General features: G+C 43.6%; 1 protein-coding gene across 2 annotated transcripts in view; it reads left to right on the top strand.

Moving 5' to 3' along the window:
- Window positions 1–27,313, top strand: part of LOC106587046 (rho guanine nucleotide exchange factor 28) — an 89,132-nt gene that overhangs the window by 46,366 nt on the left and 15,453 nt on the right. Inside the window, exons 7-20 of one of the 2 annotated variants that reach the window (XM_014174918.3) lie at window positions 10,904–10,999; window positions 12,307–12,430; window positions 14,926–15,082; window positions 15,349–15,404; window positions 20,265–20,316; window positions 20,775–20,895; window positions 21,028–21,152; window positions 21,459–21,599; window positions 21,800–22,050; window positions 22,389–22,514; window positions 22,759–22,876; window positions 23,032–23,292; window positions 23,561–23,637; window positions 27,068–27,246. In XM_014174918.3, coding sequence (XP_014030393.3) covers window positions 10,904–10,999; window positions 12,307–12,430; window positions 14,926–15,082; window positions 15,349–15,404; window positions 20,265–20,316; window positions 20,775–20,895; window positions 21,028–21,152; window positions 21,459–21,599; window positions 21,800–22,050; window positions 22,389–22,514; window positions 22,759–22,876; window positions 23,032–23,292; window positions 23,561–23,637; window positions 27,068–27,246 — 1,884 coding nt within the window. The remainder of the gene's footprint in view (window positions 1–10,903; window positions 11,000–12,306; window positions 12,431–14,925; window positions 15,083–15,348; window positions 15,405–20,264; window positions 20,317–20,774; window positions 20,896–21,027; window positions 21,153–21,458; window positions 21,600–21,799; window positions 22,051–22,388; window positions 22,515–22,758; window positions 22,877–23,031; window positions 23,293–23,560; window positions 23,638–27,067; window positions 27,247–27,313) is intronic. The other variant, XM_082969334.1, reaches the window with a different exon arrangement.

Here is a 27,313-nt window from a genome sequence, read left to right as displayed (position 1 = left end):
GATATGTTCCGGGTAGCTTGCGAAAATAATGTAGGCGCATACACGGATATGGTGACTGAGTTTATAAGGAAGTATATAGGAGATGTAGTACCCACTGTGACTATCAAAACCTACCCTAACCAAAAACCGTGAATAGATGGTAGCATTCACCGCATTTAACCATGGCAAGGTGACGTGAAATATGGCAGAATATAACTAGTGTAGTTATTCACTCCGCAAGGCAATAAAACAAGCTAAACGTCAGTATAGAGATAAAGTGGAGTCGCAATTCAACGGCTCAGACAAAAGACGTATGTGGCAGGGACTACAGACAATCACGGACTACAAAAGGAAAACTAGTCACGTCGCCAAGAACGATGTCTTATTTCTGGACAGGCTTAACATTCTTCACACGGTTTGAGGATAACACAGTGCCACCGACGTGGCCCCCTACCAGGGACTGTGGGTTCTCCTTGTCTGTGGCTGACGTGAGTAAAACATTTAAACGTGTTAACCCTTGCAAGGCAACGTGTTAACCCCCCCCCCCCCCCCCCCCCCTGGTTGTATTTAACAAAAGAATATCCCAGGACATAGACATATCTGATATTGGCAGAAAGTTTAAATTCTTGTTAATCTAATTGCACAGTCCAACTTACGGTCGCTAGTACAGTAGGCCTTTAAAAGGCCAGCATCTCGGAGTCGCCTCTTCACTGTTGAGATTGCGACTGGTGTTTTGCGGGTACTATTTAATGAAGCTGCCAGTTGAGGACTTGTGAGGTGTCTGTTTCTCAAACCAGACACTCTAATGTACTTGTCCTCTTGCGCAGTTGTGCACCGGGGCCTCCCACTCCTCTTTATTTTCTGGTTAGAGCCAGTTTGTGCTGTTCTGTTCTGTCAGTAGTACACAGCGTTGTACGAGATCTTCAGTTTCTTGGCAATTTCTCGCATGGAATAGCCTTCATTTCTCAGAACAAGAATAGACTAACAAGTTTCAGAAGAAAGCACTTTGTATCTGGCCATTTTTTAACCTGTAATCGAACCCACAAATGCTGATGCTCTAGATACTCAACTAGTCTAAAGAAGGACAGTTTTATTGCTTCTTTAATTAGAACAACAGTTTCAGCTGTGCTAACATGATTGCAAAAGGGTTTTCTAATGACCCATTAGCCTTTTAAAATTATAATCTTGGATTAGCTAACACAACGTGCCATTGGAACACAGAGGTGATGGTTGCTGATAATGGGCCTCTTCACGCCTATGTAGATATTCCATAGAAAATCTGCCGTTTCCAGCGACAATAGTCATTTACAACATGAACAATGTCTACACTGTATTTCTGATCAATTTGATGTTATTTTAATGGACAAAAAATGTCCTTTTCTTTAAAAAACAATGACATTTCTAAGTGACCCCGAACTTTTGAACGATAGTGTACATTTGCAAAAATGTCTAAAAACCTGTTTTTGCTTTGTCATTATGGGGTATTGTGTGTAGATTGATGAGGGGGAAAAAACTATTTTATCAATTTTATTGAAAATTAAATGTTGTCACGGATCCCTCTGGAACTTTCATCATGCACACCTGTCCCCTATTCCCACTGATTAGTATTTGTATATACATATGTGCCCTTTGGTTTCCATGGTCTTGTCGATTATTGTTCCAATGTCCGTTGGTCGTGTGAGTACCTATGCGTTGGTGCAGCTGTTATGCTGCGTGCTTTATATTTTTATTTTTTTATTTTATTTATTTCACCTTTATTTAACCAGGTAGGCAAGTTGAGAACAAGTTCTCATTTACAATTGCGACCTGGCCAAGATAAAGCAAAGCAGTTCGACAACATACAAAAACACAGAGTTACACATGGAGTAAAACAACATACAATCAATGATGCAGTAGAAAAAATAATAATAAAAAAAAATAAAAAAAAAATTAAATAAGATTATATACAATGTGAGCAAATGATGTGAGATAAGGGAGGTAAAGGCAAAAAAATGCCATGGTGGCAAAGTAAATAAAGTATAGCAAGAAAAACACTGGAATGGTAGATTTGTAGTTTGAAGAAAGTTCAGAGATAAAATATAAATAATATGGTGCAAAGGAGCAAAATAAATAAAATAAATAAATACAGTAGGGGAAGAGGTAGTAGTTTGGGCTAAATTATAGATGGGCTATGTACAGGTGCAGTGATCTGTGAGCTGCTCTGACAACTGGTGCTTAAAGCTAGTGAGGGAGATAAGTGTTTCCAGTTTCAGAGATTTTTGTAGTTCGTTCCAGTCATTGGCAGCAGAGAACTGGAAGGAGAGACGACCAAAGGAGGAGTTGGCTTTAGGGGTGACCAGAGAGATATACCTGCTGGAGCGCGTGCTACAGGTGGGTGCTGCTATGGTGACCAGTGAGCGGAGTTAAGGGGGGACTTTACCTAGCAGGGTCTTGTAGGTGACCTGGAGCCAATGTGTTTGGCGACGATTATGAAGCGAAGGCCAGCCAACGAGAGCGTACAGGACACAGTGGTGGGTAGTATATGGGGCTTTGGTGACAAAACGGATGGCACTGTGATAGACTGCATCCAGCTTGTTGAGTAGGGTATTGGAAGCTATTTTGTAAATGACATCGCCGAAGTCGAGGATTGGTAGGATGGTCAGTTTTACGAGGGTATGTTTGGCAGCATGAGTGAAGGATGCTTTGTTGCGAAATAGGAAGCCAATTCGAGATTTCACTTTGGATTGGAGATGATTGATGTGAGTCTGGAAGGAGAGTTTACAGTCTAACCAGACACCTAGGTATTTGTAGTTGTCCACAAATTCTAAGTTAGAACCGTCCAGAGAAGTGATGCTGGACAGGCGGGCAGGTGCAGGCAGCGATCGGTTGAAGAGCATGCATTTAGTTTTACTTGTGTTTAGGAGCAGTTGGAGACCACGGAAGGAGAGTTGAATGGCATTGAAGCTCGTCTGGAGGGTTGTTAACCTGTTAGGGCTAGGGGGCAGCATTTGCACGTCTGGATAAAAAAAATGTACCCGATTTAATCTGGTTACTAATCCTACCCAGTAACTAGAATATGCATATACTTATTATATATGGATAGAAAACACTCTAAAGTTTCTAAAACTGTTTGAATGGTGTCTGTGAGTATAACAGAACCTATTTGGCAGGCAAAACCCTGAGACATTTTCTGACAGGAAGTGGATACCTGATGTGTTGTATTGACTTTAAACCTATCCCATTGAAAAACACAGGGGCTGAGGAATATTTTGGCACTTCCTATTGCTTCCACTAGATGTCACCAGCCTTTACAAAGTGTTTTGAGTCTTCTGGAGGGAGATCTGACCGAACAAGAGCCATGGAACGATGATGTCCCATTAGACACCTGGCGCGCGAGTTCATGTTGGGTACCCTCGTTCCAATACGTTATAAAAGAGTATGCATTCGTCCACCTTGAATATTATTCATGTTCGGGTTAAAAAAGGCCCTAATGATTTATGCTATACAACGTTTGACATGTTTGAACGAACGGAAATATATTTTTTCCCCTCGTTCATGACGAGAAGTCCGGCTGGCTTAGATCATGTGCTAACAAGACGGAGATTTTTGGACATAAATGATGAGCTTTTTTGAACAAAACTACATTCGTTATGGACCTGTGATAACTGGAAGTGACATCTGATGAAGAGAATCAAAGGTAATGGATTATTTACATAGTATTTTCGATTTTAGATCTCCCCAACATGACGTCTAGTCTGTATCGCAACGCGTATTTTTCTGGGCGCAGTGCTCAGATTATTGCAAAGTGTGATTTCCCAGTAAGGTTATTTTTAAATCTGGCAAGTTGATTGCGTTCAAGAGATGTAAATCTATAATTCTTTAAATGACAATATAATATTTTACCAATGTTTTCTAATTTTAATTATTTAATTTGTGACGCTGACTTGACTGCCGGTTATTGGAGGGAAACGATTTCCTCAACATCAATGCCATAGTAAAACGCTGTTTTTGGATATAAATATGAACTTGATAGAACTAAAAATGCATGCATTGTCTAACATAATGTCCTAGGAGTGTCATCTGATGGAGATTGTAAAAGGTTAGTGCATCATTTTAGCTGGTTTTATTGTTTTGGTGACCCTGTCTTTGACTTGACAAAACATTACACACAACTCTTGTAAATGTACTGTCCTAACATACTCTAAATTTATGCTTTCGCCGTAAAACCTTTTTGAAATCGTAAAACGTGGTTAGATTAAGGAGATGTTTATCTTTCAAAGGGTGTAAAATAGTTGTATGTTTGAAAAATTTGAATTTTGACATTTATTTGGATTCAAATTTGCCGCTCTTGAAATGCACCTGCTGTTGATGGAGTGCACCACGGGTGGCACGCTAGCGTCCCACCTAGCCCATAGAGGTTAACACAGTGTCCAAAGAAGGGCCAGAAGTGTACAGAATGGTGTCGTCTGCGTAGAGGTGGATCAGAGATTCACCAGCAGCAAGAGCGACATCATTTATGTATACAGAGAAAAGAGTTGGCCCAAGAATTGAACCCTGTGGTACCCCCATAGAGACTGCCAGAGGTCCAGACAGTAGGCCCTCCGATTTGACACACTGAACTCTGTCAGAGAAGTAGTTGGTGAACCAGGCGACGCAATCGTTTGAGAAACCAAGGCTACTGAGTCTGCCGATGAGGATGTGGTGATTAACAGAGTCAAAAGCTTTGGCCAGGTCAATGAATACGGCAGCACAGTATTGTTTCTTATCGATGGCGGTTACGATGTCGTTTAGGACCTTGAGCGTGGCTGAGGTGCACCCATGACCAGCTCTGAAACCAGATTGCATAGCGGAGAGGGTGCGGTGGGATTGGAAATGGTCGGTAATCTGTTTGTTAACTTGGCTTTCGAAGACCTTAGAAAGGCAGGGTAGGATGGATATAGGTCTGTAGCAATTTGGGTCAAGAGTGTCACCTCCTTTGAAGAGGGGGATGACAGCAGCTGCTTTCCAATCTATGGGAATCTCAGACGACACGAAAGAGAGGTTGAACAGGCTAGTAATAGGGGTTGCAATAATTTCGGCAGATAATTTTAGAAAGAAAGGGTCCAGATTGTCAAGCCCAGCTGATTTGTAGGGGTCCAGATTTTGCAGCTCTTTCAGAACATCAGCTGAATGGATTTGGGAGAAGGAGAAATGGGGGAGGCTTGGGCGAGTAGCTGTGGGGGGTGCAGTGCTGTTGAATGCAGTAGGGGTAGTTAGGTGGAAAGCATGGCCAGCCGTAGAAAAATGCTTGTTGAAATTCTCAATTATAGTGGGCTTATCGGTGGTGACAGAGTTTCCTATCCTCAGTGCAGTGGGCAGTTGGGAGGAGGTGTTCTTATTCTCCATGGACTTTACAATGTCCCAAAACTTTTTAGAGTTGGAGTTGCACGAAGCGAATTTCTGTTTGAAAAAGCTAGCCTTGGCGTTTCTAATTGCCTGTGTGTATTGGTTTCTAACTTCCCTAAAAAGTTGCATATCGCGGGGGCAGTTCGATGCTAATGCAGAACGCCACAGGATATTTTTGTGTTGGTTAAGGGCAGTCAGGTCTGGGGAGAACCAAGGGCTATATCTGTTCCTGGTTCTAAATTTCTTGAAAGGGGCATGCTTATTTAAGATGGAGAGGAAGGCATTTAAAAAAAATAACCAGGCATCCTCTACTGACGGGATGAGGTCAATATCCTTCCAGGATACCAGGGCCAGGTCGATTAGAAAGGCTTGCTCGTTGAAATGTTTCAGGGAGCGTTTGACAGTATATATATTGTGTATTACGGGTATCGTTCCGTGTCGTTCAACGAGGTTTACCCTCGCTTTTTTGTTTGGGTACAGCCCAGTGTTTTTGTATACATGTTTGTTTTGGGTGTATTATAAACCCCTATTGTGTATTCCTGTGCCTGTCTCCAAATCCTTTATACCAGCGTAACAGAATAATCAACCAATAAGGGAGACAGCGGGAATGGCCCGTCCGATGATGCTGCGACTGGTCTGTCCGGCACCACTGCAATTTCAGCAGCTGCAACTGGGTCGTCCGACGTCACCACAACGGGTCCGTCCGATGCCACTGCTACTGGTCCGTCCGACTCCGCCACAACTTCGGCAGCGGCAACTGGCCGTCCGACGACGACGCAACTTCGGCAGCTGCATCGGGTCCTGATCGACCCACACTGCATTCCTATGATCATCCTTGAGGTGTCGTTGCGCTGTCGGGGGGGGGGGGGGGTACTGTCACAGATCCCTCCGGAACTTTCATTGCGCACACCTGGCCCTTATTCCCACTGATTGTATTTGTATATATGTGCCCTTTGTTCACCATGGTGGGGTTGATTGTTGTTACAATGTCCGTTGGTGCGTGTGAGTACCTGTGCAGTGTGTTCTGGCTTTCGTGCCATTGTGGATTGCGCAGATGATTACGGGTCTCGTCCCATGGTTTAATCATTGTGTGCGTGTGTACTTATTCGAGGTACTCCTCGCTCTTTTGTTTGGGTTTCAACCTTGTGTTTTTGTTACATGTTTGTTTGGTCTTTGTGCCCTTACACGGCAAGCCGGAATTTGGGGTATAGAAAAAAAAACTATTACGCCTGTCTCCCGAATCTCTTCATACCAACGTGATAAATGTCTTGAGTCATTAAGTATTCAACCCCTTTGTTATGGATATTCTAAATAAGTTCAGGAGTAAAAATGTGCTTAACAAGTCACATAATAATTTGCATGGACTCACTCTGTGTGCAATAATAGTGTATAACATGATTTTGGAATTTCAAACACAGTGTCACATCCTGACCATAGTAAGTTGTTATTTTCTATGGTAGAGTAGGTCAGGGCGTGACAGGGGGTGTTTGTCCGTTTTTGTATTTCTATGTTTAGTTTCTAGTTTTGTATTTCTAGGTTAGTTTTTGTTTGGCATGACCTCCAATTAGAGGCAGCCGGTTGTCGTTGTCTCTAATTGGAGGCCATATTTAAGTTGATGTTTTTCTCACTGATGTTTTGTGGGTGATTATTTTGTGAGTAGTGTATTCCTGCTCTGCGTCACGGCTTTCTTGTTTTTTGTATTTCAAGTTTATGGTTTATTGCATTAGTTTCACGACTGAATAAAAGATGTGGAACTACGATCACGCTGCGTATTGGTCCAATCCTTCTGAAAGTCCTGACAGAATCACCCACCAACCAAGGACCAAGTAGCGTGGTATGGAGCAGTGGGAGTTGTGGACGTGGGAGGAAATCCTGGATGGCAAAGGACCCTGGAGGCAGGCTGGGGAGTATCGCCGTCCGAAGGAGGAGATCGAGGCAGCAAGAGCGGAGTGGCGATACTATGAGGTGCGATATCCACCAAGAGGCAAGGACGAGAGGCAGCACCCAAAACATTTTGGGGGGGGGCACACGGGCAGATTGGCTAAGGCGATTTTAAGACCTGAGCCAACTCCCCGTGCTTACCGTGGGGAGCGTGTGACCGAGCAAGCACCTTGTTATGCGGTGGTGCGCCGGTGCGCTCGGTGCAAGCTCCTCACCGTTGCCATGCTAGAGTTGGCTGTCAGCCAGGTAGAAGTGCGCCGGTTCAGCGTATCTGGTCTCCAGTGCGTCTCTTCGGTCCAGGTTATCCTGCGCCTGCTCTACGCAGGGTACCCCCCTTTCACCAGCACAGCCCAGTTCGTCCTGTGCCGGCGCTCTGCCCTTGCTTGGCGCAAATCACCATTCAGCCAGGACGGGGTGTGCCAGCTCTAAGCTCCAGACCTCCGGTGCGCCTCCGGAGCCCAGTACGTCCTGTGCCGCCTCCTCGCACTCGCCCTGAGGTGCGTGTTACTAGTCTGGCGCCTCCTATGCCAGCTCCACGCATCAGGCCTTCAGTACGCCTGCCCAGTCCGGGGTGTCCTGTGCCTGCTCCCCACACTAGCCCTGAGGTGCGTGTTACTATTCCAGCGATGCCCCTCAGCCCGGAGCCTCCAGCGACGCCCCTCAGCCCTGAGCCTCCAGCGACGCTCTTCAGCCTGGAGCCTTCAGCGGCGGTCCGCAGCCCGGAGCTTTCAGCGGCGGTTGGTGGTCCGAAGCCTTCGACGATGATCCATAGTCTGGTTCCTCCGGACATACAGAAGCGGGGGGATCAGCAGGCGGTGGGGGTACTACGCCCGGAACCAGAGCCGCCGCCATAAACATTAGTCACCCACCCTACCCTCCATTTGTGTTGTTTTTTTTGGGGGGGGGGTTGTTGTTTAGGTTTTTTGTTTTTGTTTTGTAGGTGCGATCGGAGTCCGCACCTTTGGGGGGGGAGGGGGTACTGTCACGTCCTGACCATAGTAAGTTGTTATTTTCTATGGTAGAGTAGGTCAGGGCGTGACAGTGGGTGTTTGTCCATTTTTTGTATTTCTATGTTTAGTTTCTAGTTTTGTATTTCTAGGTTAGTTTTTGTTTGGCATGACGTCCAATTAGAGGCAGCCGGTTGTTGTCTCTAATTGGAGTCCATATTTAAGTTGATGTTTGTCTCATTGGTGTTTTGTGGGTGATTATTTTGTGAGTAGTGTATGCCTGCTCTGCGTCACGGCTTTCTTGATTTTTGTAATTCAAGTTTATGGTTTATTGCATTAGTTTCACGACTGAATAAAAGATGTGGAACTACGATCACCTTCCGAAAGTCCTGACACACAAATTCAACCACAAAGACCAGGGAGGTTTTCTAGTGCCTCGCAAAGGGCACCTATTGGTAGTTGGGTAATAAGAAAAAAGGCAGACATTGAATATTTGTTTGAGCATGGTGAAGTTATTAATTATAAAGTCACTACAAAGATACATGTGTCTTTCCTAACTCAGTTGCTGGAGAGGAAGTAAACCACTCAGGGATTACAACATGATGCCAATGGTGTCACGCCTGCTTCCACTCCCCCTCTCTGGCGCTTGAGGGTGCTCATCATTACGCACACCTGTCCCCATCGTTACGCACATCAGCGCTTCATTGGACTCATCTGGACTCCATCACTTATTGATTGCCTCCCCTATATCTGTCTATTCCTCAGTTTCATCCCCGTGTCAGCATGAATGTTGTTTTTGTTCCCCTTGTCCAGACGCTGTCCTTGTTTTGTTTCATGTCAGTTATTTATTAAATGTTCACTCCCTGTATTTGCTTCTCGTCTACCAGCATCTGTTGTCACAGAATGCTGACGCCACATTATTGGAAGCATCAGGGAGTTTTTTTTTGGTGACATCGGGTCCGGGTGCCCTGCCGAAGGAATCTGGCGGTGCCTCAGCTGGCTTGTCAGACTTACATGCCTTGGCTGGCTCGAGAGGTTTTCTTGCCTCGGTTGGCTCGGCAGGCTCCCATCCCAAGTCATACCTCAGCCGGCTCGTCGGGCTCCCACGGCTCGGCAGGCCTGCCAGGCTCGCCCCAGGTGGGACGCCGGGTGCCGCTCCTACAGGGGGGGGGTACTGTCACGCCTGCTCCAACTCCCCCTCTCTGGCGCTCGAGGGTTGATCACCAAACATTTCTGTAAAAAACAACAACGATAAGCCTTGCGTTGCTAATAATTATTATTTTTTGCGCTGTTGGCAGTAGGTGCATTTGATTCGGCAGTCCTAGTGCTGAGAAGGTAAAGTGTTCCCATTTTAAACCATTTCATGTGTCTGAAGGTAAAACAAAATATTTGTTTAACTATCCCAAGAGAGACGAGAAGCCTGTCGTTTCCAATGGGAGCAAAGGAATCATAGTGGGCAGAACAAGGTGGGCAGAGCCAAGCACGAGCAAGTGAGATCCTATTGGTGCATTCTAGGATTTATTTGCATATTTTCGATAGGGAAGGCCTACTCTGTAAAAAGTGCGTGTGCAATAACTAAAAACTATTTTTTGAAACTTTGGTAAAAGGTAAAGTTTACAAAATGCAGTCCACTCTGTTTTGTACATATTATAGTGTTGGAAACAGAAAACTGTATGGAGATCAAATATTTCATCGATGAGAAAATTTGAAGAATGTCAGCCAAAATCCATCTCGCTCCATCTTCTCCCAGTGCCGGCCACTGGGCTTCCACTCATCACCATATTTGGTAGTGGAAATGCCAACCTGGCAGGCCCAGAGAGCAAATCAAGTGCACCTATAGGCCTACCGCTGGTCAACAATTTGTTCATCACTTTTATAAGCCATAAAATGCACGTTCTTCCTACTTTCACTAAGGCTACAACCAGCCCTGCATCTGCAATGAATGAGTAAAGCAAAGTGTTTCAATAAGCTTGCGTTGTTATTATTAACACCTTGTGTATTTTTTCATATCAAGGAATATTTCACTTTCTCTGGTCATAGGAGTAACAACATGAATTGGTGCATGAGGCAGAAATAATGTAATGCGACTTGAGTTTCACCATCAGCTGGAAGACTGTGTCCCCTTTTCTCAGATGAGGAGGAAGGGAGAGAGGAGAGACGGTGAGTCAGGTGAGAGGCAGCCTCACTGCTGCACTCTCCCTCCCTCCCATCAGATGCAGGCCATCAGTCCAGTAAAATAAAAAAAAGCTAATTATTACGCTCACTCAGCTGTGCCTCACAATCCTTATTGCTATAGAACTGTTTTTAGTAGATTAATGTTGCATAGGCTTATGTTTTTAAAGTCATGTTTAAAAAACTGAGTGGTACTCAAAGTGATCATGACTCAGAAAAGGTTGGTGACCAATTCTCTAATCAAATCCAGACATATTTAAATGCAATATGCTTCAGAATGACAGGAACGGTTTTGGCTGGAAATACCGGGAAAGGTGAATTATTCTCAAGATGGAACATTTGTAAAATATCTGGAAAATAATAAACCCTAGCGTACATGTGCTTAGACCACCAGGCCATGAGGTCTGTGCAGTAGCCTCAAGATCTGTTGAAAAGGGTTCAAGACAAACCTGGTAAGCAGTGACCTCCAGAACTCAGTCATCCAGTGTGTTTCACCATAGGGATGTGGGTTTCCGTAAGAGGGCCCAGTCTGCTGAGGACAAAGGCAGCTCGTCATCATCACTCCAACACCTCACCCTCTCAGAGTTCCTCAAAGAGTATGTCCCATTTCACTAATCTGGCTCCCATGCCACGCATGAGTAGCGCAAGACCCGCCTGGCATAATCTATAATAACCCATTAACCCTAGCCACCATTTTCTTAGACTAAGCCTGTTATGCTCCAGGGTGAAGTTTCCCCTGGTTACAGATCTAGGATCAGATTACCCTCAGCCAATCTTAACCTTAACCATTAGTGTGGGAAAGGCAAAACCGACGTATGATCAGTGTCTAGTGGCAACTTCACCCTACTCTGTCTTGTTCACCTGATCTAATCCTTTTTTTAAACTAATTGAATAACAACTCAATATGACACCTACCTCTTTACAAAACTGAACCATACCGCAACTTCTTAACCAGCCACGATACACTTGTCTTAACCCTATCCTAAAGTTTTTTTTTTTTATATCTATATATGAATTTGTTTTACCCTTATTTTACCAGGTAAATTGACTGAGAACTCATTAGTTACAGGGGAGAGGAGTAACCCTTCATCGCTACTTTGTCCATCTGAAGACAAGTGGAGCTCCTACCTGATGTCAACTATGATTCTAGCCAATGCCAGGATAGTTAAGGAATCCCAAATGGCACCCTATTCCCTATGTAGTGCCCTACTTTAATTTTATTTTCATTTTACCTGTATTTTACCAGGTAAGTAGACTGAGAACACATTCTCTGTCAACTTAATGACCAGATCCCAATGGGCATTTTGACCAGATCCCAACGGGCTTTTGTCTAAAAGTAAGGCACTATATATGGAATAGGGTGCCATTTGGGAGGCACCCCATGTCTTTGAAGTCTGTTACACCAGATGTTATCAGTATGGCTCGGTTCTGCTTTGACATGGAAAGACTGTGTATTGCATTGCATGTACTCTAACTGTCCTCCTGCCTCTAACAGAATACCTATCACCTGGAATGTCTACTCTACCTACTAGTAGTGTTATGAATAGCTGACATATTATGTGTCAAGGTCATGCCATGAATAGCATCGATACATCATTTAAACTGTTGGGTTATTCCTAACTTTCCAAGTATGTTACTAAGAGTGATGGTCTTTTTGACCAGGGGTGGCCAATCCTGGAGGCCAATCAATTTATCATGTTCTTCAATCTCTACACCCTGTGTTTGAGTTGACCACTCCTGCTCTAGATTAATGAGATAAACCTAGCTAGCCTGGTCCCAGATCTGTGTGTGCTCTTGCCAACTCCATGGCTCACTGTCAAGCCAGAAACAGACTGTAACCCAGGCTAAAACCTAGCTTCACTGTACTATGGAATGTCATACTGAAATTCCTTTCCTAAAACAGGATTGAGGACGAGGAGTGGGATAAATACATAATTCCCTCCAAGGTTGAGTCAGAGAAATACAAAGTCAGCAGAACCTTCAGCTTCCTGAAGAGCAGGATGTCCAGCCCACGTAACAAGATCAAGGTGAGCGCTCCGGGGTGAAGTTTCCCCAAGGTACAGATCTAGGATCAGCTTCCCCTCCCCCAATCCTAACCTTAACCATAAGTAGCAGAAATGCAAGACTGACCCAAGATCAGCGTCTAGGGGCAAATTCAACCTACGTACACCCAAGTGAGATAGACAACAAACACTCTGTTCGTTATTCTCCAAGTTATAAGAAAATATACTGTAGTACTACAGCAAAATCCAGTTCTTGGGTTAAAAGTTTAAGATGATCCAAACCAGACGTGCTACTGGACCTGTTGGACTCTCCCACACAAACCTTTAAACACCTCAGGATTACTATTCTGCTGGGAGCCATTGTCTGGGAATGGTGCCTTTGCTCAGGGAAGGGAAAATTCCATTCCATACATCTTAGCAACAGGACACAAAGAAAACATCCTCTAACATAATCTACAGACCCCCAGCGCAGAGGGATCCAAAACACATTGCATTATACACAATCACTCATATACCCATGTGCACTGAAAAGCACACAAAAATCCAATAAACTTTTATTTGTCACATGCTCCCTGAACAACAGGTGTAGACTAACAGTGAAATGCTTACTTAAGGGCCCTTCCGACAATGCAGAGAGAAACAAAGAGAAATAATAGAAAACTAATAACACGAGGAATACAATGACAAACAATAACTTAGCTATACATACAGTTGAAGTCGGAAGTTTACATAAACTTTAGCCAAATACAATTAAACTCAGTTTTTCACAATTCCTGACATTTAATCCTAGTAAATATTCCCTGTTTCAGGTCAGTTAGGATCTCCACTTTATTTTAAGAATGTGAAATGTCAGAATAATAGGAGAGTGATTTATTTCAGCTTTTATTTCTTTCATCACATTCCCAGTCGGTCGGAAGTTTACATAGAGTCAATTAGTATTTGGTAGCATTGCCTTTAAATTGTTTAACTTGGGTCAAACGTTTCGGGTAGCCTTGCACAAGCTTCCCACAATAAGTTGGGTGAGTTTTGGCCCATTCCTCCTGACAGAGCTGGTGTAACTGAGTCAGATTTTGTAGGCCTCCTTGCTCGCACACACTTTTTCAGTTCTGACCACAAATTTTCTATGGGACTGAGGTCAGGGCTTTGTGATGGCCACTCCAATACCTTGACTTTGTTGTCCTTAAGCCATTTTGCCACAACTTTGGAAGTATGCTTGGGGTCGTTGTCCATTTGGAAGACCCATTTGCGACCAAGCTTTAACTTCCTGACTGATGTAATGAGATGTTGCTTCAATATATCAACTTCATTTTCTCTCCTCATAATGCCATCTATTTTGTGAAGTGCACCAGTCCCTCCTGCAGCAAAGCCCCCCCACAACATGATGCTGCCACCTCCGTGCTTCACGGTTGGGATGGTGTTCTTGGGCTTGCAAGCCTCCCCCTTTTTCCTCCAAACATAATGATGGTCATTATGGCCAAAGAGTTCTATTTTTGTTTCATCAGACCAGAGGACATTTCTCCAAAAAGTAAGATCTTTGTCCCCATGTGCAGTTTCAAACCGTAGTCTGGCTTTTTTATGGCGGTTTTGGAGCAGTGGCTTCTTCCTTGCTGAGTGGCCTTTCAGGTTATGTCGATATAGGACTTGTTTTTCTTTGGATTTAGATATTTTTGTACCTGTTTCCTCCAGCATCTCCACAAGGTCCTTTGCTGTTGTTCTGGGGTTGATTTGCACTTTTCGCACCTAAGTAAATTCATCTCTAGGAGACAGAACGCGTCTCCTTCCTGAGTGGTATGATGGCTGTGTAGTCCAGGGTGTTTATACTTGCGTACTATTGTTTGTACAGATGAACGTGGTACCTTCAGGTTTTTGGAAATTGCTCCCAAGGATGAACCAGACTTGTGGAGGTCTACCATTTTTTTCGGAGGTCTTGGCTGATTTCTTTTGATTTTCCCGTGATGTCAAGCAAAGAGGCACTGAGTTTGAATGTAGGCCTTGAAATACATCCACAGGTACACCTCCAATTGACTGAAATGATATCAATTAGCCTATCAGAAGCTTCTAAAGCCATGACGTCATTTTCTGGAATATTCCAAGCTGTTTAAAGGCACAGTCAACTTAGTGTATGTAAACTTCTGACCCACTGGAATTGTGATGCAGTGAATTATAAGTGAAATAATCTGTCTGTAAACAATTGTTGGAAAAATTACTTGTGTCATGCACAAAGTAGATGTCCTAACTGACTTGCCAAAACTAGAGTTTATTAACAAGAAATTCCTGGAGTCGTTGAAAAAGGAGTTTTAATGACTCCAACCTAAGTGTATTTAAACTTCCGACTTCAACTCTACATATTACTGTGCAATAGAATATCTCCCTGTCTACACAACATTAGCAGGTAATAGCAACATCTGACTGTGCCTTAATCTCTCTCTCTCTCAAGCTCTCTCTCTTCCTCACTGGTATATCAAATAAAATACCCCCCACCCATGGCTTTGGCTTCTCTGTGGCTTTCTGCACTGCAGGTGAAGGAGGGAAAAGAGAAGACTGGAAAGGAGAAGACAGGAGCAACTAACGTACTACACCAGTTTGTGCCAGTCTCTCCCTCAGGACCCTCTGGGCTGTCTGTATATGTGGCCTGTGACAAACCTGTCCCTGAGAAAGCGTTGCTGCAGTGTACCAGTGAGTGCTGTACTTTTTGTCGCTCTCTATTCCCTGTAGGGGACCATTGCTCAGGTCTTTGGCCATGTCTAATAACAAGGCAATTTGATAGCAATTCCAATCCAATAAGATTGCTAATTAGAATGTATTTATATAATCTTTAATGCTAACATGGAGGATAGTTTGGTCAAACTCTGTGCACAATTGTCTCTGCTGAACACTAGTATCTGATCACTGTGACAATTAACATACTGAGTGAAAGTCATAAAATGTCACTTCCTCCCTAGACTGCTCTCTGAGTGTCCATAAGGGCTGTCATGACTCGGCTGCAGCCTGTTGGAAGGTATGGGTCATCTACTGAACATATTATTTCACCTTTGACCCCATGAGTACTGTATATCACTGAGAACTAATGCTACATTCATGCCATGTGTTCGGAAATACAACTTCTAAACTCAGTTTAGTTGTTTGCATTCATGTGCTTTGAATTCAGAGGGAATGACAATTGACTAACACCTGACTTGTTACTTCAACCATAAACCGGAATTACGGCTAACATGCTCGCAAACAAACAAATTATAGTGTTCTAAAACATATTTATGTAAATAGGCTGTTTTTGATTAATAAAATATTGTTGTTTATAATTAACTGCCGAAAAAATTCTGTCATCAACGGTAATTTCCTTGGTAGGTGATATCAGAGTTCAGCATGTCGGAGAAGTTGGAGTACACAGATCTTACCCGAGTTTCCAATTTGTAATTAAGAGTTGGAGGGCCTACATAGAGCTGTCCACTGCTACACCTGGCTAACAGCGAAGCCTTGTCTAGCAGCGAAACAGTTCATTCAGCCTAATTTACTGCCTTTAAAAAAAATATAGCTGATATGGCTGATTTGCTTAAACCTCTTAAAGGATTAGCCCCTTTTTTTCAATTTTCACCTAAAATGACATACCCAAATCTAAGGCCCTGAAGCAAGGATATGCATATTCTTGATACCATTTGAAAGGAAACACTTTGAAGTTTATGGAAATGTGAAAGGAATGTAGAAGAATATAACACAATAGATCTGGTAAAAGATAATACAAAGAAAAAAACAACCGTTCTTTTGTGTTTTTTTGTACCATCATCTTTGAAATGCAAGAGAAAGGCCATAATGTATTATTCCAGCCAGGGGCAATTTAGATGTTGGCCACCAGATGGCATCAATGTATGTGCAAAGTTTTAGACTGATCCAATGAACCATTGAATTTCTGCTCAAAAGTTTGTGGCAGGACTGCCCAAATGTGCCTAATTTGTTTATTAATAACTTTTCATGTTCTTAAATGCACTCTCCTCAAACAATAGCATGGTATTCTTTCACTGTAATAGCTACTGTAAATTGGACAATGCAGTTAGATTAACAAGAATTACAATTTTCTGGCAATACCAGATATGTCTATGTCCTGGGAAATGTTCTTGTTACATACAACCTCATGCTAATCGCATTAGCCTACATTAGCTCAACCGTCCCGTGGAAGGGACACCGATCCCGAAGATTTATATAACAGCTGCACCAACGCATAGGTACTCACACGACCAACGGACATGGGAACAATAATCGACAAGACCATGGAAACCAAAGGGTACTTAAATACAAATACTAATCAGTGGGAATAGGTGACAGGTGTGCATGATGAAACTTCCGGGAGGGATCCGTGACAGTACCCCCCCTCCCGAAGTGCTGCACCAGTAGCTCAATGACACCGGCCTCGACGACGATTGCAGGAACGCAGTGCGGGTCGATCAGGACACGATTCAGCTGCCGAAGTTGCGTCGTCGTCGGACTGGCCAGTTGCTGCTGCCTAAGTTGTGGCGACGTCGGACGGACCAGTAGCAGTGGCGTCGGACGAACCCGTTGTGGCGACGTCGGACGACCCAGTAGCAGGTGCCGGAGTTACGGCAGGCGCCGGACAGACCAGTCGCAGCGTTGTCGGACCGGCCATTCCCTCTGTCTCCCTCAATGGTCGATTATTCTGTCACGTTGATATAAAGGATTTGGAGACAGGCACAGGAATACACGATAGGGGTTTTTAATACACTCAAAACAAACATGTATACAAAACACAAAATAGCGAGGGTAAACCTCGTTGAACGACACGGGATGATACCCGTAATACACAATATATAAAGCACGCAGCATAACAGCTGCACCAACGCATAGGTACTCACATGACCAATGGACATGGGAACAATAATCAACAAGACCATGGAAACCAAAGGGCACATATATACAAATGCAATTTTTTTTTATTTCACCTTTATTTAACTAGGTAAGCTAGATGAGAACAAGTTCTCATTTACAACTGCGACCTGGCCAAGATAAAGTGGGAATAGGGGCAGGTGTGCGTGATGAAAGTTCCGGAGGGATCCGTGACAATAAGAGGCAATCTGTCATTTCGATTAAGACATTAATGAGAGAGCTAGGACGGATATAGTCAATATAACTATTTGTTCAGAACTTGTACAGCGACAGAATTCAGAACATGGGCCGTTCTTACAGTGGGATAAATAAAGGGGGGATATAAGCAGACAATGAAAGCTCTTACATTATTCGATGATTACATTTCTCTAAAATGTAATCATACACTACTGATCAAAATTTTTAGAACACCTACCCATTCAAGGGTTTTTCTTTATTTTTACTATTTTCTAAGTCGTAGAAAAGTAGTGAAGAGATCAAAACTATGAAATAACACATATGGAATCATGTAGTGACTAACAAAGTGTTAAACAAATCAAAATATATTTTATATTTGAGATTCTTCAAATAGCCACCCTTTGCCTTGATGACAGCTTTCCACACACTTGGCATTCTTTCAACCAGCTTCACCTGGAATGCTTTTCCAACAGTCTTGAAGGAGTTTCCACATATGCTCAGAACTTGTTGGCTGCTTTTCCTTCACTCTGCGTTCCGACTCATCCCAAACCATCTCAAGTCGGGGGATTGTGGAGTCCAGGTCATCTGATGCAGCACTCCATCACTCTCCTTCTTAGTAAAATAGCCCTTACACAGCCTGGAAGTGTGTTGGGTCATTGTCCTGTTGAAAAACAAATGATAGTCCCACTAAGCCCAAACCAGATGGGATGGCGTATCGCTGCAGAATGCTGTGGTAGCCATGCTGGTTAAGTCTGCTTTGAATTCTAAATAAATCACAGACAGTGTCACCAGCAAAGCACCCCATCACCATAACAAAGCCTCCATGCTTTACGGTGGGAACCACACATGCGGAGGTCATCCCTTCACCCACACCGAGACACGGCAGTTGGAGCCAAAAATCTCCAATTTGGACTCCAGACCATTGCTCGTGTTTCTTGGCCCAAGCAAGTCTCTTCTTATTATTGGTGTTCTTTCGTAATGGTTTCTTTGCAGCAATTCAACCACGAAGGCCTGATTCACATGGTCTCTGAACAGTTGATGTTGAGATGTGTCTGTTACTTGAACTCTGTGAAGCACTTATTTGGGCTGCAATTTCTGAGGCTGGTAACTCTAATGAACTTAGGTAACTCTGGGTCTTCCATTCCTGTGGCTTGAGCCAGTGTCATTGTAGTGCTTGATGGTTTTTGCGACTGCACTTGAAGAAACTTGAAAAGTTCTTTAAATGTTCCGTATTGACTGACATTCATGTCTTAAAGTAATAATAGACTGTTGTAAATCTTTGCTTATTTGAGCTGTTCTTGCCATAATATGGACTTGGTATTTTACCAAATAAGGCTATCTTCTGTATACCACCCCTACCTTGTCACAACACAACTGATTGTCTCAAATGCATTAAGAAGGAAAGAAATTCCACAAATTAACTTTTAAGAAGGCACACCTGTTAATTGAAATGCATTCCAGGTGACTACCTCATGAAGCTGGTTGAAAGAATGCCAAGAGTGTGCAACGCTGTCATCAAGGCAAAGGGTGGTTATTTGAAGAATCTTAAATATAAAATATATTTAGATTTGTTTAACAATTTTTTGGGTTACTACATGATTCCATGTGTTATTTCATGGTTTTGATGCCTTCACTAATATTCTATAAAATAGTAAAAAGAAAGAAAATCCCTTGAATGAGTAGGTGTTCTTAAAACTTTTGACCGGTAGTGTGTGTATAATTGACAGAAAAATTTACATTTATTTTTTTTAAATGGTCCAAACACACTTTTTACAAGGTAAAATAAAAACTTTTTTTTTTGAAGATTTCACGTTTCAGACCTGACTTTCTGACCATTTCATAAATGAAATCCTATGGTGGAGCTCGCTCGCCACCTTTTGTATTTTTGGTTTATAACACCTGGCATTTGACATGTTCCACTTTGTCACGTTCGTCGTAATGATTGGACCAAGGCACAGCGTGAGTAGCGTTCCACATCTTTATTATAACGTGAAACTACAGCAAAATACAAAAATAATAAATGATCAAACGAAATGTGAAGACAGTGAAGTGCAAACAGGCACATACACAAAAACAAGATCCCACAAAACACAGTGGGGAAATGGCTGCCTAAATATGATCCCCAATCAGAGACAACGCTAAACAGCTGCCTCTGATTGGGAACCATACCAAGCACACCAACATAGAAATAAACAACATAGAACACCCCCAGTCACACCCTGACCTACTATACCATAAAGAACCAAGGGCTCTCTATGGTCAGGGCGTGACACACTTGCAATATGTTTTTGACCAACTGCCACCCAATTGAGTGTTATTTGCGATTGTGTGTATGGTTGGCCCAATGCCAATAAGATGCCATTCATTTTTGTCCATTTCATGGGGTTCTTCCTTTACCAACCCCTACGCTCCATATTTTCCACTGGCTGCCACACCAACACAGAAAGCACTGAGCTAGGCTGAAAAACCTGCATTTTGAAGCTGCCTTACTCATGAAAGCAAAAAAGAGACCTAGTTTGTGTACCGGCTTTATTAACTCAATGATTTTAATTTTTTTTATATTGTTTGCAAACTGATATGTGACACGTATTAATGGCAAAATAACATGCCCCACCTGCCCTGAATGACGCGTCGCCACTGCATATGACAAACTACAGATTTATCGGGACCACCCCCATACTGTTAAGTCAATCTCATGTGCAAATTAGAGAAGGCTAGTAGATGTACTGATAATGAACTACTAAGTAAGTGCTACTAATAAATCTTGATTTGATTATCCTGTCCTCAGAGGCCTCTGGAGAAGAATGTGGCGATGTTAAAGACCAAATCTCTCCCACACAGTAAGTTTGCCATTCCTCCTCTCCTCTACTATCTCCATTCATCAACATCCTCCTCCTCTTCTCCTTCATCTCTCCTGCCGAGTAAGTTAGGTATTCCTTCTCCCTCCCTCCCCCCTTCCTCCCTCCTCTTCTCTGTTAATGTGTTAAAGTTTAATGGGGGCCAGGTGTGTGTGCGTGTGCCTGCAGTGTGAGGACATTGAGCATTTCTCACAGACTGAATGAATGCGCCATTGCGCTATAACTACAGTGTGAAGCTTTGTCCCTGTTATGGGTGTTTGTGACACAGAGGTCAGGTTAAGAAGTCAAGGTCAGATCAGGTGACATTCTCAGTTTTGATCATTTGAAACACAATTAGTAGAATTGTTGTTGTTATATACAAGTCTAATGGAGCTGGATGAATGTTGTCCTCTTTGCCATGTTCCTTCCCCCCCCTCTCTCCTGTCCCCCCTCATACTCAGTGATGAGGGAGGGTTCCCCTGCCTCCCTCACCTCTTCCTCCTCCCTCCTCACCATGCTGCCCCGAGGCAGAAAATATATGACTGCTCCCCTATCTAAGAGTCCCTCTGAGTCTACAGACAGGTGAGTACACACACACACACACACACACACACACACACACACACACACACACACACACACACACACACACACACACACACTCTCCACAGGTCTCTCCAGCTTCACTAATAGATCCTGTCTCGCTCTCTCTAGGAGGCTGAGGGATGCTGTGGGGGTCAGTGTGGCCAGTGACGTGTGGAACAGCTGCTCCCTTAATGAAGAGGCGGTACAGGTCACAGGGACCGTCCCATCCATAGACCACCATCTCACCACACAGGGTAATGGCTTGAACTGTACAACTGCACAACACCAGGGTATTAGAAGGACCAGACCTGTTAAAGTACATCATCAACACATACTGTAAACATACAAAACAGACAAGATTCAACAGCAGATGTGGGTGTTAAGTTTCTCAGATGGAGCCTTGTCCAAGCCAGAATGGCCCATAGGGTAGGAGCTGTTTCTGTTCCATCTCCTGTTTCTGTAGTGTGAGGCAGCTGAAAGCACAAATACACCCCTGGACAGGACGCTAGTCTATTGCAGTGCCTTTCCTAATAATTTGACCTTTGCCCCCTCTCCATCAGAGTCGGTCGACACCCCCCTGCTCAGTGACCTATCGGCTGACCTGTTGGGGTTTGAGGTGGAGTCCTGGAGTCTGGCCGTCACAACTGAGTTCTGCAGAAAACACGACAAACACACCGTCAAACGTCAGGATGTCATCTACGGTATGTTAGTGTGTGTGTGTGTGTGCATGTGGGAGAGTGTGTGTACGTACAATGGTCATGTACCCATGACAAAGGAATGGCAACACATTTCAGTGTCTCATATCTACAGTGTGTTGGTGTGTGTGTGTGCGCATGTGTGTGCGTGTGTGCGTGCACAAGCATTTATACATAATCCTCTGTCTCTCTCTCTCCCCGTGTAGAGCTGATGCAGACAGAGTTGCACCACATCCAGACACTGACGGTGATGTCTGAGGTGTTTCGTCGAGGGATGCTGGATGAGCTCCAACTGGACTGGGAGTGTGTGGCTCGCATCTTTCCCTGTCTGGATCCTCTCCTGCTCTTCCACAGGAATCTCTTCGGATCTCTACAGGAGCGGCGATACGCTTCAGCCCAGCCCGGACACCCACACAACTACTGCATCCACAGTATAGGGGATATACTGTTGCAACAGGTTGACACGCACACACAACAACAGATGCAAGCACATGCATGTACAGTGGGGAGAACAAGTATTTCATACACTGCCGATTTTGCAGGTTTTCCTACTTACAAAGCATGTAGAGGTCTGTAATTTTTGTCATAGGTACACTTCAACTGTGAGAGACGGTATCTACAAAAATCCAGAAAATCTCATTGTATGATTTTTAAGTAATTAATTTGCACTTGTTCTCCCCACTGTATGCTTATTAATCACACATGCGCATTCACTGTGAACACTCATACAAACACCACATTTACACACTTCTGGACAACTCAAGGCCTATTCATATTCCCTATTTCTGTTGTTAGTTCTCAGAAGACAATGCTGTGAAGATGAAGCAAGTGTACGGAGAGTTTTGTAGTCACCACACGGAGGCTGTCAAAGTCTTCAAAGAGCTGCAGCAGCAGAACAAGAAGTTCCAGGTGTTTGTCAAAGTATGTTTCTGATGGAAGATTTCTTTTTTAGTCCAACTTGGTTTTTATGTTTGGTCAATAATGTCCTTAAGGAGGGACTGAACACGATGATTTTATCTTGGTTTTGTGTGTGTTATTACACTTTTCTTATGACTACCGATGCCACTGAGGCTGTTTTTAACCGGAAAAGTTGTTTGGCAACTGCTCCTCTTTAAAATGACGATATCTTTCACTCAACACACACCAGTTGTTGTCTCTTCTTCAGCAACAGAGTAACAACTCTCTGGTCAGAAGAAGGGAGGTGCCAGAGTTCATCCTGTTAGTGACTCAGCGCATCACCAAGTACCCTGTACTACTGGAAAGGATACTGCACTATACACCCGGTCAGTTACAAAGAGGGAGAGAGGGAGAGAGGGAGAGAGAAAGTATGTGCTTATTTGCACTATGTATACAACTATACAATGAAACTTTGTCAAGTATGCCAGTATAGATCGTATATAGCCGCTGAATTGAAGCGTTTTGTTCCTTCTACCTCCAGAGGGCAGTGAGGAGCACACTGAGCTGTCGCGGGCACTCACTCATGTGCGTGACATCATCACTGCAGTGGACATGAGTGTGAGTGAGTACGAGAAAGCCCAGGAGCTGCAGGAGGTGTTGAGTCGCGTGGAGAACAAGAGCCTGGCCAAGCTGAAGAGCGGCGAGGTGTTCCGCAAGGACGACCTGCTAGGAAAACACCAACAGAGGGCGCTACAGCACAAAGGACTTGTCTACTGGAAAACTGCTACGGGAAGACTGAAAGGTAGGGTGAGGTCAGTGTGTGTGTGTGTATAACGGTATTTATTTTTTCTGTTCTTTTTTTTAAAGGAATGTGGCAGTCCCACTCCTTTTATATGATAGGATAGATAAAGTGGAAATATAGAGGAGAGAGTTTCTGAAATAGCAGTGGGCCGAATTCGAACCCATGCTGCAGCGGAATGCATTCCAGAGGCAGTGGCTTATTCTGCTGCACCAACCTAGGCCACAACAGTGTCTATTCTAACACTCTCCCTCACCCACTCTCTCTGCAGACACCCTGGCTCTGCTGCTGACTGATGTCCTGGTGTTCCTGCAGGAGAAGGACCAGAGACTCATATTTGCTGCCGTGGTATGCCGGTTTGGTCAATCTCGTTACATTACACTCCAATCATTATTTCATTACTTCGTGTCTTATCTGCAATTACATTACATACCTAAAAGGAAGAAAAAAAATCCCCCAAAAAGTAAGAAAAAGCATTTGTAAAAGGGATGCTTCGGGATTTTGGCAATCAAGCCCTTTGTCTACTTCCCCGGAGTCAGATGAACTCATTACTGTTAGCACAATGACTGGAAGTATATGGCGACAGCTAGCATGCTAGCATGATTGGCTCGCGAAACTACCTCTAACTAGCATCGCGCATGCCCCGCCCACCTGAGGGTCTGTCTTTTTTAGCCATATATTTCCTGTGTTTGAGGGGTGCAAAATCCACTTGTAACTTAAATCTCACTGGATTGATCGCTTCCATTTTTACTCCTGCGACTCTTTCATACTTTTGCTTGTGCCTGTCGATTTTTCCCATCAATGTTTGTAATGACCTCTCAAACACATCCCTGTAATGGCTGAAATGGATTCAATGGGATACATTGGCTTCGTCAGGGATTTAACACACCGTCTCGACACATACATTACCGTTCAAAAGTTTGGGGTCACTTAGAAATGTCCTTGTTTTTGAAAGAAAAACTAAAACATGTGTCCATTAAAATAACATCAAATTGATCAGAAATAAAGTGTAGACATTGATAATGTTGTAAATGACTATTGTAGCTGGAAACGGCAGATTTTATTTTTTTATGGAATATCTACATAGCCGTACAGAGGCCCATTATCAGCAACCATCACTCCTGTGTTCCAATGGCACGTTGTGTTAGCTAATCCAACTTTATCATTTTAAAAGGCTAATTGATCATTAGAAAACCCTTTTGCAAATATGTTAGCACAGCTGAAAATTGTTGTTCTGATTAAACAAGCAATACAACTGGCCTTCTTTAGACTAGTTGAGTATCTGGAGCATCAGCATTTGTGTGTTCGATTACAGGCTCAAAATGGCCAGAAACAAATAACTTTCTTCTGAAACTCGTCAGTCTATTCTTGTTCTGAGAAATGAAGGCTATTCCATGCGAGAAATTTCCAAGAAACTGAAGATCTGGAACAACGCTGTGTACTACTCTACAGGTCTCTCCAAAGATGTTCGATCGGGTTCATGTCTCTGTACTTTGCTCCGTTCATTTTGTTTACTAGACCAGCAGACCAGTTCTCTAATAACTTACTGTAATTGGGGTGGCAGGTAGCCTAGTGGTTAGAGCATTGGTCCAGTAACCGAAAGGTTAACAATACAGTTCGATGATCACTTACTGTAATTTTTGATTTGGCATGAGACATTCCTAATTGCAGATAAGACTTGCATTGGTTTGCTAGTGATCATGTCGTGGAATTGACAGAGAACAGAACTTCCGCAACGTTACTTTTGTATCTGCTGGCGGAGCTAGAGTAACACAGCCTTGGAACGGAAGTAACACAGCCTTGGGACTGAAGTAACACAGCCTTGGGACGGAAGTAACACAGCCCTGGGACGGAAGTAACACAGCCCTGGGACGGAAGTAACACAGCCCTGAGACGGAAGTAACACAGCCCTGGGACGGACGTAACACAGCCCTGGGACGGACGTAACACAGCCCTGGGACGGACGTAACACAGCCCTGGGACGGACGTAACAGCTGGCGAGAAGTTTACAATATCTGTCTTATCTCCATGTTTCTGGTTTGTAATACTCGTTACTTTCAACAAATGTCAGACGTCAATTCATGTTTGTGTCGATTTGAATAGTTAATGCTATAGGTTTGAAATGTATGGAAATGAACATGCGTCAACATCGCAATGTTGCGTAACCACTGCATTTTGCCTTACAATCTTAATGTGACTACAATTGATGACATAATAGCTATATTGACCATCATTTTCATCTCTCTGAAAATGGCACTGTATTAGGATATCTTTCTCACCATTTTCAATGACTATTCATGCTTAGCCAATCAGGTGCTCCAGCTGTCCTTTTTATTTGATTTTATTTCACCTTTATTTAACCAGGTCGGCCAGTTGAGAACAAGTTCTCATTTACAATTGCGACCTGGCCAAGATAAAGCAAAGCAGTTCGACACATACAACAACACAGAGTTACACATGAAATAAACAAACATAAAATCTATATACAGCATGTGCAAATGAGGTAGGATAAGAGAAGTAAGGCAATAAATAGGCCATGGTGGCAAAGTAATTACAATATAGCAATTAAACACTGGAATGGTAGAATGTGCAGAAGATGAAGGTGCAAGTTGAGATACTGGGGTGCAAAGGAGCATTTCATGTGCTCCTCGTGTCTTGATGGAATATTAGCCCTACCAATGAGGTGCTCCTCGTGTCTTGATAGAATAGTAGCCCTACCAATGAGGTGCTCCTCATGTCTTGATAGAATAATAGCCCTACCAATGAGGTGCTTCTCGTGTCTTGATCTGCCGCTGAAAAAACATCCCCACAACATGATGCTGCCACCACCATGCTTCACCGGAGGGATGGTGCCAGGTTTCCTCTAGACGTGATGTTTGGCATTCAGGCCAAAGAGTTCAATCTTGGTTTCATCAGACCAGAGAATCTTGTTTCTCATGGTCTAAGAGTCCTTTAGGTGCCTTTTGGCAAACTCGAAGTGGGCTGTTGTGCCTTTTACTGAGGAGTGTCTTGTGTCTGGCCATGCTACCATAAAGGCCTGATTGGTGGAGTGCTGCAGAGATGGTTGTCCTTCTGAAAGGTTCTCCCATCTCCATGGAGGAACTCTGGAGCTCTGTCAGAGTGACCATCGGGTTCTTGGTCACCTCCCTGACAAAGGCCCTTCTCCCCCGATTGCTCAGGTTGGCCAGGCAGCAAGCTCTATGAAGAGTCTTAGTTGTTCCAAACTTCTTCCATTTAAGAATGATGGAGGCCACTGTGTTTGGGGACCTTTAATGCTGCATAAATGTCTTGGTACCCTTCCCCAGATCTATGCCTCGACACAATCCTGTCTCGGAGCTCTACGAATGTGCCATTCCAAATCATGTCCAATAAATAGAGTAGTAACACAGTGGAAAAGGGGTCTGAATACTTTCCAAATGAACTGTACATGGCATAAGAGCAATTTAAAGGGGTAAACTGGGATTGGTACCGGGATTGGGATTAGTATCATTTTAATTTCATGAATGGTCAGTCCTTGCATCCATAGTTCCATCTATGAATTTAAGAGTGTATACATTTCTCCAGCCCCATCATTTAGCTTTTTACCAACAACAACAAAAAATGCAGAACTCCGGTACTTCACAGAGAACAGGCTGAAAAGTAGACAAAACAAAAAAGGAGAACGAAAAGACGAAGAACTATTCAACTAAACAGGGAGCCAGGGAGAACCGTCAGTCAGACAGGATGCCAGTAGTGTTCTTTCCCAGAAAATGATCTTATTTAAACTGTCCCTCTCCAGGACCAGAAGCCCCCAGTCATCCCCCTGCAGAAGCTAATTGTGAGAGAGGTAGCCAATGAGGAGAGAGGGATGTTCCTAATCTCTGCCTCCTCAGTGGGGCCTGAAATGTACGAGGTTCACACCTCCTCGAAAGAAGAGAGGAACGCCTGGATGAGACACATACGACGGGCCGTAGAGAGGTGAGGAGTGTGTGTGAGTGTTTGTGTGTTGATAATATAATAATAATAAGCCATTTAGCAGACACTT

This window comes from Salmo salar, chromosome 26 (assembly GCF_965601325.2).
Source record: "Salmo salar chromosome 26, fSalSal1, whole genome shotgun sequence".
NCBI classification, from domain to species: Eukaryota; Metazoa; Chordata; class Actinopteri; order Salmoniformes; family Salmonidae; genus Salmo; species Salmo salar.
Note: the sequence above shows the minus strand (reverse complement) of the source record. Positions and strands in the feature narration are given on the sequence as shown.